Source organism: Haplochromis burtoni, unplaced genomic scaffold (assembly GCF_018398535.1).
Source record: "Haplochromis burtoni strain Fernald_Lab_line unplaced genomic scaffold, NCSU_Asbu1 Contig_1166, whole genome shotgun sequence".
In the NCBI taxonomy this organism is placed as follows: domain Eukaryota; kingdom Metazoa; phylum Chordata; class Actinopteri; order Cichliformes; family Cichlidae; genus Haplochromis; species Haplochromis burtoni.
This window is the reverse complement of record NW_024583527.1, coordinates 1-12,318: the sequence shown is the minus strand read 5'-3', so window position 1 is coordinate 12,318 and position 12,318 is coordinate 1. Positions and strand designations below refer to the sequence as shown.

At 37.6% G+C, this 12,318-nt stretch overlaps 1 gene segment (V, D, J or C); it reads right to left on the bottom strand.

Annotated features, from left to right (window-relative positions):
• Window positions 1–10,897: 10,897 nt before the first annotated feature.
• On the bottom strand, window positions 10,898–11,479 carry LOC121813127. The segment is given in 2 exon segments: window positions 10,898–11,330; window positions 11,419–11,479. Coding segments are annotated over 2 exon segments (354 nt in total).
• Window positions 11,480–12,318: the final 839 nt, after the last annotated feature.

The window sequence follows — 12,318 nt, the reverse complement described above, 5'->3', positions numbered from 1 at the left end:
AGGATTAAAAAAAGAACAAAGAAAAGTGGTCATTTACTATAACATAGTAAGACCAAACAACAAAATATTTATATCTGTAAGTGAAAAATCTTCACCTGCCAAGAACACAGTTAAAAGCAGCAGTCCTGCCCTGAAGTCCATATTGTTAAACTGTGAGTCCACTGCTCTCTGTCATCCTTTCTGCTGTCAGATAAGTACACATGAAAGACATTAGTGTTTTGCATTAACTCCTCCTCACTGGAAGAACTCAGAATTAATCATTTTCTCAACTTGTTTAGAGTCCACACAAATTTAAACCACATTATAATGTTTGATTTGAGCCAGAAATTAATTAAATACAAGTTTAAGTCTGTTTTACATTTTGTACCTCATATCATTTCAAACATTTCTACATTTCAGCAAAAATGCTTTCTGAAATCAATTTAAAATTCAATTTTGTTTTCATGCTTTCTTAGAAATAAATATGAAAATAGGAGAGATTTTAGTCATTACCATGACAATGAAATTATCATGACTGTAGGTGCAAGACAGAAAAAATAAAATGCTGTTTATCATAGTTAAAATAGTAGTAGTAGGAGATTTGTACTCCTTTGTCACTCTATTCACTGCCTAATTTGCTAACAATGAAGACTTAATTCTTCTGGTACAAACAATAAGAGAGGCTGTTACATACTTCAGTGAAATAACATAAAGAAACTAAAAGTAGCTTGCATGCAATGGCTGAATGCACAGAGGATGCAAGAGTGAGCATGTGCAAAACACAAAAACTAAATGCTTTCATAGCCAAGCATACATAAAGGAGAGGAACCACCAAATGCTCTGGCAAATCTGCTTTATTGTGCACCTGATCCTGGCCTGCTCAGGTCTCCACATCTATAAGAGGGTGAGCTCCACCCACTAATTACCTAAAAGAAAGGAAACCAGAAAACAAGGCCAGTCACCAGACCATCACTGTAGAAGGATGCTAGAAGAGATCTCTACATCAAATTAATTTTTGATATGATGTGAAGCAGCTAAGACAGACACAAAAGTGCTAGCTCATTCAATATGAACTTCAGGCAACACACAGATGATTGTTCTATACTAAATTAGAGGTTCTGTAAGTTTTTGTTCAATACTAAAGTAAAGTACAGTAATCCAGGTAGGAAGTGATAAAGCAAGAATGACTTTTTACAGTCCCTTTTGCAGGAGTTTAAACAAAAATCATGCCCAAAAGCATGACAATAAAAAATCATATAACTCAGAGTTTCAGAAGAGATTCTTTAGGGGTGACATACAGTTGGACACTTCTACCAGTAAATTATACCATAAACATCTTTGACTAAAACTGAGGAGCCTGATCTTCATCCACAGCACAGGATCTCTGCTTTTCAGTTTGACTGGCAACTGGATGTCATCAGTGAAGCAGTGGGAAGATAATTTATGCTTTCAAGAGGCAACATACATAAAAAAAAAGGAATTGGGGACAGAAACTCTACAAGTTCTTGTAGTACAGTACTTTGAAGTTGAAGATTAAATCTTTGGAGCTGATCTGTCTTCTGACTGACAGGCAGACATATTACTCCCTTTTAAGTAACAATCATTTGCATATTCTTGAATATATTATGTTTTGAGCCATTCAAGGTGTTAGAGTGAATTGTTAAATGTTGTCATTTCTATGCTTGCCAACTCTGATGAAAGGAACTCCACTGTCCTTCCCCCCAGATTCTCGAGGTTCTGGGTGGGGGACTGTAGTCTTTTATTACAGACACATCCTTGTGCTTTTTGATGTAACCTTCCTGCGATACATACAATGCCTTGTCTTAGAACCTGTCAGCGGTGTGTGTGGAGGCGTGGAAGAGATGACCCAAACGCTGGACTCACGGTGCAGAAATGAAGAGGATTTATTGGAGGGTGAATGAATAAAGCAGGAACGATGGAGTAGCTGGCTGAAAGACTGGAAGAATGGCTGACTGACTAACTGAACATACTGGCGGATGAGACACATTACCATCAGACGTACATCAATGACACGACAAAGAACTGGTGAAACCGAGGAACTAAATACACAGGTTGAATGATGACAGTGATTGGAAACAGGCGAGTACAGGGCTGAACATAATCTGACTAATGACACGGGGGACAAGCTGACACGGGGAAAAGACAGGAAGTGAGAACATTAATGTGGCGAACTAAACTGAACATGAACAAACTGAAATCACTGGGTCAACGACCCAGGAACCCTGACAGAACCAAGTGGGCGTTGCTTTGCTATGATGTGTTTTGTGTGAACTGTCTCTCAATAAAAAGGCAGCGAGAGGAGGTCGTCGTCGGGGTCATTTTCGTGGTGGACACAGACGAGGCCTTCCTTGCGCAAATAATCTATCGACTGTCTTGTTTTCTTCATGATGAATAAGTCTCTAGAATTAGCGGGGCTTGTGGAAACACAGACCCAACACAAGGTATCAGCAGTAAATAGACAATCTATTTTTAATGTAATGTATTGTTACAACTCTATTTTCAGTTGAGTAAATCTGTTATGTCTAGAACACACAGTCCCAGACTGACAGATGTCAGTGACTTTGGTTCTTAGCTAAGATCGTAACATGATGCTAAAGCAGTTCAAGTTCTAAAATTGGCAAGGCACCAAAACCTGCTGGTTTGTTTGAATTGATCATTATTTATTTCAGTCCAACTGTCTATAATTTTACTTGTTTTTATTTAGTCATTTATATTATTTTTGCTTAATGAAGCCAGTTGTTGTTGACAGCATGTTACCAGCATGACCATCCATCCATCCATCCTTTTTCTTCCGCTTATCTGGGGCCGGGTCGTGGGGGCAGCGGCCCAAGCAGAGAAGCCCAGACCTCACTCTCCCCAGCGACCTCCTCTAGCTTATCCGGGGGATCACTAAGGCGTTCCCAGGTCAGCCGAGAGATATAATCTCTCCAGCGTGTCCTGGGTCTATCCCGGGGCCTCTTCCTGGTGGGACAAGCCCGGAAAACCTCACCCAGGAGGCGCATGACCTCACTGGCAATAGCTTTCCTTTAAAAAGTCTTGTGATTAATTTCAACAGGAGCCCCAGAAGGGGCATTCATTGTGCCCTATTCATTGTGCCCTGCCTTATGGCTTCACATTCAGTTTAATTGATCATCTGTGTTAAAACTGTGTACACCCTACAACACTTGGGTGAGTGGTGAAATGTTTCTCCCACTAAAAACGCTACATCCAGATGAACAGAATCAACTTTTCTGGGATTTCTTTACCTGACTTCCCTCAGTATTGAAAGTGAGATACAATTTGAAAATGAAATATTCCTATTTAATTTATGCAGAACACAGACAGCAGAATATTATGTTGTTGGACTTTGAGTTATTTAGTGATGCAGGAAACACCTTCAGGATTACATAAAGGGCTTTTAATAGAATTTAAAGCTGAATCACTCGGCCTGCCCACCTACCTGAACAGAGGTAAACACTCATGCCATTACAGTTCATGCCATGGAGTTTGACCTAATTCCAAACTCGTGTGGGCATGATTACGATCCATTGACTGATAAAATAGAGGAACAATTCTTTTGCATATTATAATAACAGCCCAAACTTCCGTTTGTGATGTTAATGCTATTTATTTATTTATTTATTTATTTATTTATTTATTTATTTATTTATTTTTGCCAGATAAACCTAATTTCAGCTGCTACCTTATTCTGAAGGGGTCACGACTGCAGGTACTGTAGTGCATATTTGATTTGGCAGAATTTTATGTTGGGTGCCTTTCCTGATGCAACCCCATTAAGTTTCTGTCTCCTCCCAAAATCGAACCATGTGAATGGTAAATGTGAATGGTTTACACATGGTGAATGTGTAAACCACAGCACCATGGAGCCACATTAGCTTTGCTTTATTCTGTACCATGGGGACAACTGTAACTGATCAGTACCCAGTAATTACTCAGTATTTGTGCAGCTCTGTTGGTGGTTTGAATAACTGTGGGGCGACGCACACAGTAATAAACAGCTGTGTCTTCAGGCTGCAGATTCTGCCCATTTATTGTCACGGTCTCACCAGACATGTCTCTGCTGTAGCTGAACTTGGTTTTAAAAGCATCATTTTCATAAAGGCTGCCACTACTTCCTCCCCACTGATGAAAAAGCCAATCCATTGGTTTTCCTTCACGCTGTCTGATCAAACCTGTTGCATAGCTGCCATCAGTCAAAGAATAACCAGAGACCCGACAGGTGATGGTAAAAGTCTGTCTAGGCTGAATAACCCTTGAGTCTGGTTGAATGAGATCAATACTGTGCACACCTGTGGACAAGAAATAAACATTATCTTGGTAATTTGACTTTTTAGCATTTATATTATATTCAGTAGGGCAAATTCAGTAAATCCCTTACAGTGTACAACAGCCAGCAGTATCAGCGTTAACATGATCATTATTATCAAAGCTGAGTGACATGTGCTGTGTCTGTCTTCTCACTGACACACAGCCACACACTTCCTTTTAATAAACCCTTATTTGCATATTGCTGCAGAAATTTTACTTGAATTAAAGCATATTTATAGCCTGTGTCCTGTAAAGTGAAAGTGAATTATTATGATGATGATAAGAGCTTGTATGTGTTCGTTAAGCTCCTCCTTTCTAGAATTTGTTAGCCATTTGTTGTTTGTTAGTTAGAGTGTGTTGTCAGCCCTTTTATATCATCTAATCTATGCTGTCATTTTAATGAAATGTCATGGATAAGGAGGTGCACAGTATAAGGAAGCTCTGTTATTGTTCTTTTAACTTACCAAAAAGAGCCAGGCACCATAATAACCAGCAGTTGCTGTCTTCTTACATTGTTTTTTTTTTTTTTTTTTTTTTTTTTTTTTTTTTTTTTTTATTTTTTTTTTTTTTTTTTTTTTTTTTTTGCTGCAGTCTTCTTACATTGTTTCATCTCATATGACAGAGGTGAGAGAGACTTGTTATTTCATGCCCTCTAGTGTTCAGCATTATTTTACAGCACAATGGCCCCACTCCAAATGATTATTTTATGTCCCTAAATATACACATGTAGTATTTCTGCCATTTACACCCAGACAGTAATTTTATCATCATTTAAAGAAGTTGAAATGGCTCCAGTGTTTCTTGATTTTTTATTTTTTTGGAAAGACAATGGGGCAGAAATATATGCACTAATGCTGAATGTTCTAATCACTAATTATTATTAAATGATTGGATTGCTGTTTTAACAAAGATTAAATAAATATGAAACATTTAGAATAAAGAGTCTTTAAAACAACTAATATGAAATGGATTCTAACCATCAGTGTCACAGTGACATCTGCAGTGTTTTTTATGTACAGCTGTGTGGCTTCCTATATCACTGTGGCTTCCGAGCACAATAATAAACTGCAGAGTCTTCAGTTGTCAAGCTGCTCATGTGCAGATACACTTGATCCACATTGTTGTCTCTGGAAATGGTGAAACGATTCTGGACAGATGTGGATAAACTTTAGTGCTCCCACTTGGAGCAGAAATGTGAGCAACCCACTCCAGCCCTTTTCCTTCAGCCTGTCTGATCCAGCTGATATCAGCATACTATCTGATATTCCTGCATATGTACAGGTAGTTTGTGAGAATCTCAGTCGTATTCAATTCAATTCAATTCAATTTTATTTATATAGCGCCAAATCACAACAAAAGTCGCCTCAAGGCGCTTCATAGATACAGAGAAAAACCCAACAATCATATGACCCCCTATGAGCAAGCACTTTGGCGACAGTGGGAAGGAAAAACTCCCTTTTAACAGGAAGAAACCTCCGGCAGAACCAGGCTCAGGGAGGGGCGGCCATCTGCTGCGACCGGTTGGGGTGAGAGAAGGAAGACAGGATAAAGACATGCTGTGGAAGAGAGACAGAGGTTAATAACAGATATGATTCAATGCAGAGAGGTCTGTTAATACATAGTGAGCGAGAAAGGTGACTGGAAAGGAAAAACTCAATGCATCATGGGAATCCCCCGGCAGCCTACGTCTATTGCAGCATAACTAAGGGAGGATTCAGGGTCACCTGGTCCAGCCCTAACTATATGCTTTAGCAAAAAGGAAAGTTTTAAGCCTAATCTTGAAAGTAGAGATAGTGTCTGTCTCCTGAATCCAAACTGGAAGCTGGTTCCACAGAAGAGGGGCCTGAAAACTGAAGGCTCTCCCTCCCATTGAAGGCTCTCCCTCCCATAACCACTGGTTCAGACTCAGTGAGTGTCTGACTGCAAACACCTGGAAAAAAAGAAGAAGACTGATCAGAAAGAAGCCAAACATAATCCTAAGTATGAATATAGAAAAGTGCAGAACTGTGTTATTCACCTGGAATCACTGCTAGCAGAATGAGCATTATACATTGAGTTAAAGTCATACTGAAAAGTTGTTTGTCTGTGTTGTCTGTCTGGTTTGTCTTCACTTTCCCATTCAATAAGTAAAGCTGGCTGAGCCAGTATTTGCATTAACTCCTCCTTAAAATGTTAAAATAAATCATTCATTCAACACTTTTAAACTGCACTTCATTGTAGTTTTATAACACACCTAATTTCACATGGTTACAATTGTGTTACAGAAACTCTGCTCAACCTGTATTCACAAAACCTAGTTGAAGAAAAGCTCAACTGGACAATGCCAACTATAACAATGTCAAACCCTATTACGCTATTGCTTCCTGACCGCTATGCACATCAGTAGATTGATCAAACATTATGATATAATTAATAAACAGCAAAAACGAACAAGAAAATACGGTGAAACTAATGGATATTTATAGTTTTATTAATCTGTTTTTTGTTGTTGTTGTCGTTTATTCAACCACAGGTCAGGAAGCAAGAACTTTATTAACAAACTTTGGTCTCATTATAGGAGTTGGTATGTAGGATAAACACAGGGGCAAAAACATTTACAAAAATCAGTAGTTGCTTTGCAAAATTTCCTACCAGTTAGTATGTCAACAATATCTGCAGTGTTTTGTGTACAGCTCTGTGCCTTCCTGTCTCACTGTGGCGTTCGAGCACAGTAATACACTGCGGAGTCTTCAGTTGTCAAGCTGCTCATGTGCAGATACACTTGATCCACATTGTTGTCTCTGGAAATGGTGAAGCAATTCTGGACAGATGTGGAATAACGTTTAGTGCTCCCACTTGGACCAGAAATGTGAGCAACCCACTCCAGCCCTTTTCCTTCAGCCTGTCTGATCCAGCTCATATCAGAACTATCTGATATTCCTGCATATGTACAGGTCAGCTTGTGAGATTCTCCAGGCCGTTTTACCACAGGTTCAGACTCGGTAAGAGTCTGACTACAAACAGCTAGAAGAAAATAAATATGATCAGAAATGAGCCAAAAAATAAAACTAAGCATGAATACAGAAGAGTGCAAAACTGTGGTGGTTACCAGGTATCACTAATAGCAGGACAAGCATTATACATGTAGATGAAATCCTATTGAAAAGTTGTTGTTTTTGTCTGTATGCTTTAGTCATCTGCACTTTGTTGTGAATTAAATACAGATGGAAGGATCAATATTTGCATTGGCTCCACCTTAAAGCATCAAAATAAATAATGTATTAAAATGTATTTAAATTGCAGGAGGAGGTTAGACTTACTTGCTGAGACTGTGGTTTTACTGATTATAAATATAATTTTAAATTACACGCATAATACTTATAGTGTTTGTTTGGTAAGCAACACAATGTCGATTGAAATGAGTGACTTGATGATGCAGTGCCTGATTCCAAGAATACATTTGTAAAAATGAAACAAAATTGAACACTACAAGCATTTAGTAATACTATGACTTTTTCCCCTGATTATCTAAAGGCCTGGATTCTTCAATGCTTTTTAACATTTTCTTATTTAAATTATAATTGCATGTCATACAAACCAAATAAACTAGTTCTTCAAAGGTTGGTGACATCTTATTTTGCTAGTTTGATTAGCAATCAAAAACATTCCAAAGTTCTACTTGACCATCAGCAAACTTCTTAATCCTCCTTAATATGCTTTCACTCCCTTGGCTTCTGATGACTCTGAAAAGGTTTTAGATTTCTTCACTGACGAGATCAACAGTATCAAGTCACAGTTCAAATCTGTACAATTTCAACCACCCCAAGTCTCTCAAACAGTTCTGTTGTCTGAGTTTAAATTAACTTCTTCAACAGATCTTTTGGATGTAGTCTCATACGTGTACACTTCACCCTGCCCAACAGAGATCCCTCCTAAATTCATTAAAGAGGTTCACCCTGCCATCTCCCCCTGCTTCTCTCTATTGTCAATCCTTCCTATTCATCTGGGTACATTCCAGATTACTTTAAAAAGCCAGTATTTTTCCTCTACTGGAAAAAAAAACCCTTAGATCCCTGTGTTTGAAATAATTATAGGCCAGTTTCCAAACTCCCCTTTATTTCCAAAATTCTTGAGAAAGCTGTTGCCCGTCAGCTTCTTCAGCTTGTTGACGGAAATAACAACGTCAATAAATTCCAGTCTGCTTACAGACTAAACCACAGCACTGAAACAGCTTTATTAAAAATTACTAATGATATTCTTATATCCTGCCCTAATAGTTATCACTGCTGGGATTCCATTCTGGATTGGGGTTAATCTGGGTTAATCTGGGCTGTAATCTGAGGTGCTGTTAATTTGCAATTTCTGAGGCTGGTGACAGCAACAGAGGTGACTCTTGGTCGTCCTTTCCTGGGGCGGTCCTCATGTGAGCCAGTTTCATCGTAATACTTTTGGTTTTTGAAACTGCACACACAAATTACAATTTTCAGAATGACTGAGCTGCAGCTCTTAAAGTAATGATGGACTCTACTTAGCTGATTGGTTCTTGCCATAATATGAATTCTAACAGTTGCCAAATAGGGCTGTCAAGGGTATAAGACATATTTAGAGCTATTATCATTTTTTTATTTGCTACATAATTCCATATATCTTGCTTCCAATATTTGAAAGTAGTAAAAATAATGAAAAAAAATCATTAAATCAGAAGGTGTGTCCAAACTTTTGACTGGTAGTTTATGCAAATTAGATTTCCCTAAGTCTTCTCTTTGGTGTGTAGACCACATAAACAGACAATGTCTTTATTAAAAATATATCAATAAATAATAGAATAAAGAAACAATAAGAAAATTTTTTATCTCCCACAGAGAAAAGGTTTATTACAGAGACTACTAATGATCACATTTTTATCACTGTTATATTCCCATTTACTCAGTGTGCAGGTCTGTTAGTGGTTTTTATCACTGTAAGGTACGTGCACAGTAATAAACAGCTGTGTCCTCAGGCTGCAGATTCTGTCCTGTTATTGTCACTGTTTGAGCAGAAGTGTCTCTGCTGTAGCTGAACTTGTTCTTTAAAGCACATCATTTTGCCGAAGATCCTCCCCACTGATGAAAAATCCAATCCATTGGCTTTTCCTTCACGCTGTCTGACCCATCCTGTTGCATAGCTGTTATCAGTCAAAGAATAACCAGAGACCTGACAGGTGATGGTTAAAGTCTGTCCAGGCTGCACAATACTTGAATCTGGTTGGAGGAGATCAATACTGTACACACCTGTGGAGACAGAAATCAAAACGATCTTTGTTATTGATCTGAATTTTTTGCATTGCTATTATATTTATTAGGGTGAATCCATTAAAAACTCCTTACAGTGTCCAGCAGCTAGCAGCAGCATCAGCGTTAACATCATCATCATGATTACACCTGAATGATGTACACTTGTACACTGACACACAGCTACACACCTTTAAAAAAAAAAAGCCCCCCCCCTCAAAAAACAACCTTATTTGCATATTGTTACACACATTTTCTTTAAATGACAGCATATAAAGACTGTGTCCCTTAAAGTGACAGTGAATTATTATTGTGATGATGATGTCACTGAAAGAGTTTGTATGTCCATCAACCTTCTCCTCTCTGAATTTGTGAGTTATTCGTTGTTTGTTAGTAGTGATTGTGTTACAATATGTATTTTATTTTCATTTTAATGAAATGTCACAGAGAAGGAGGTGCCCATTAAAAGGACTCTGGTATTATTCTGTTATCACAGTATTAACTTGCTATTAGTTTGTTTATTTTGATTCTAAACAAACTAATAATTAAAAGAGTTATTATCATAATATTCAATTCAACTGGGGACTTTAAATTGAACTGTGTGGATCCATTATATGGCTTCTGAGTCTAAGCATATAACTTATTAAAATCAAACTAGATTGGAAGAGACGATATTGAAAACTGTCCAACACAGTTTAGCAGAGACTCACATTACTTTAAATACTGAATTATTTGATAAGAACTGAGTAATACTTACAGATATCCTGCAGATATTTTCATATTTAAATTGTAATGATAAATTAACTCTTTAATATACTGATATTTTTTTAATAATAAGGTTTTAGTAGTATCTCTGTATTCAGTATTAGTCTAAGTTCAGGTTCAAGAACCTGTTGATGCAGTGCCAAAAAAGAAGTCCTGGTTTCTAACCAACTCGCTGACCTTTCTCTGCAGCGTTTATGTGTTTCCCTCATGCCTACATGTGTTATCTCTGGGTACTCCCGCTTCCTTCTGCACCCTAAAGACATGAAAGAGTTACATCAATGTGTAATTCTAAACTGGCCATTCAGAATTACATATAATTGTCTGTCTTTCTGTGTTATTCCTGTGATTGACTGGTAAACCGTAATGAGTGAACAGTATACCTGCCTTTGGCTTTTACAGCTGTTTACTATTTGCTACTACCAATTTAGTTAGATGTTTATTTCATATTTTTTTGTAGTTATCAATTTATTTATATTTATGAGGACTGACAATAGGCAAAACATACAGTAATTATTTTTTCAAAACAATGCTGCAGTTGTTATTTTTTAAGTGTTAATTTAATATCTAGGAACTTAAATTTAAAACATTTCAGATTGTTATTTTTCATGTACAGTTTTTGTCTGTCATTATTTATCTTCTAAGCTTGACATGGTTCAGTGCTTCTCACACACACAGTTTTTGCATGGCCTTTCAGTCTCTTATTTCACTGTGGCTCTTTTGCACAGTAATAAACTGCAGAATCTTCCTGTTTGAGGCTGTTCACCACTAAATTCACACGATTTTGGGAAGTGTCTTTGGTGATGGAAAACTGGCCTTGGAGACTTTGGGCAAATATTGTGCCAGTCCCGCTATCAATGCGTCCGATCCACTCCAGTCCTTTCCCAGGTTTTTGACGAATCCAGTGCAACCAAGACAGAGCGATTCCTTGAACTCTACAGGACAGAGTGACTGATATTCCTGGTCTGCTGACCACTGGCTCTGATGAGGTGAGAGACTGACAGCGAGCAGCTAAAAGAGATAAAGAGTTTAGAGGGAATGAGCTGAAATCCAAATTATAATAATATTCTTTTCCTATATTGATACAGATTTCACTCACCTGAAATAAAAGTCAAAAGGAGCAGACTCTGTAAAATGGCCATGGTCATAACCTGGTTCAGATTTCAGCTGTAAATGGTGACGTGATTGAGAGATATTTATGCTGTGTAGGCACAGTGGGTGGGGATTTATGGTCAGGTTGAATTTGCCTGTTTGTGTAACTGAAATGCAGTTGAAGTTATGTAAGCTATCACATTAATGAAACGTCACAGATAAGAAGGTCAAATTATGCTTTGTTACTGATGTACTGTTTTGTTTTGTTTTTTTACCAAAAAGTTTTAGGCAGGCACCAGCTCCTTCAGTCTTTCCATACAGTCTCATGCAGTGTGACAAACAAAACAAAATCATGATTACACAGTCAGTGCCAATATACCTGTTGAAAACCTGTTTCATTGTTTCTCTGCATACTGGCAGATGTGAGAAACTTGTCATTGTATGCCCTCTAGTGTTCCACATTATTTTACGGTGCAATCTCCATGTAGTGTTTTGATTATTTATGCCCAAACAATGACTTCAATGAAGACACATCTTTTTAACCCATACAATTTATTTTATTGGGTACTTAATTAATAATTAAAAGACAACGTTTTATAAAACACTTAAAAACTTAAACAGTGTGTTTAAGTATGTTCTAGTAATATCAATATCACTTTTTGTGTGACTTTGTGAATTTGAAGGTTAGCATCATATATGTGTTTCATACTTTATTCCACACACAGTTAGGTATTGTGAGTAAGTTGATGTAGACTGGAGCTCCCAGGTGCCTTGAGACGTTAGGTGGATAGCGTGACCCGTCTCCTTATCCCTTGAGCATTTTTTGGCCTTCAGACAACAATTCTCATTGCTACACTGCCAGACAGGACAGGCAAAGAAAAAATTAAAATAAATAAAGGGATCAAGA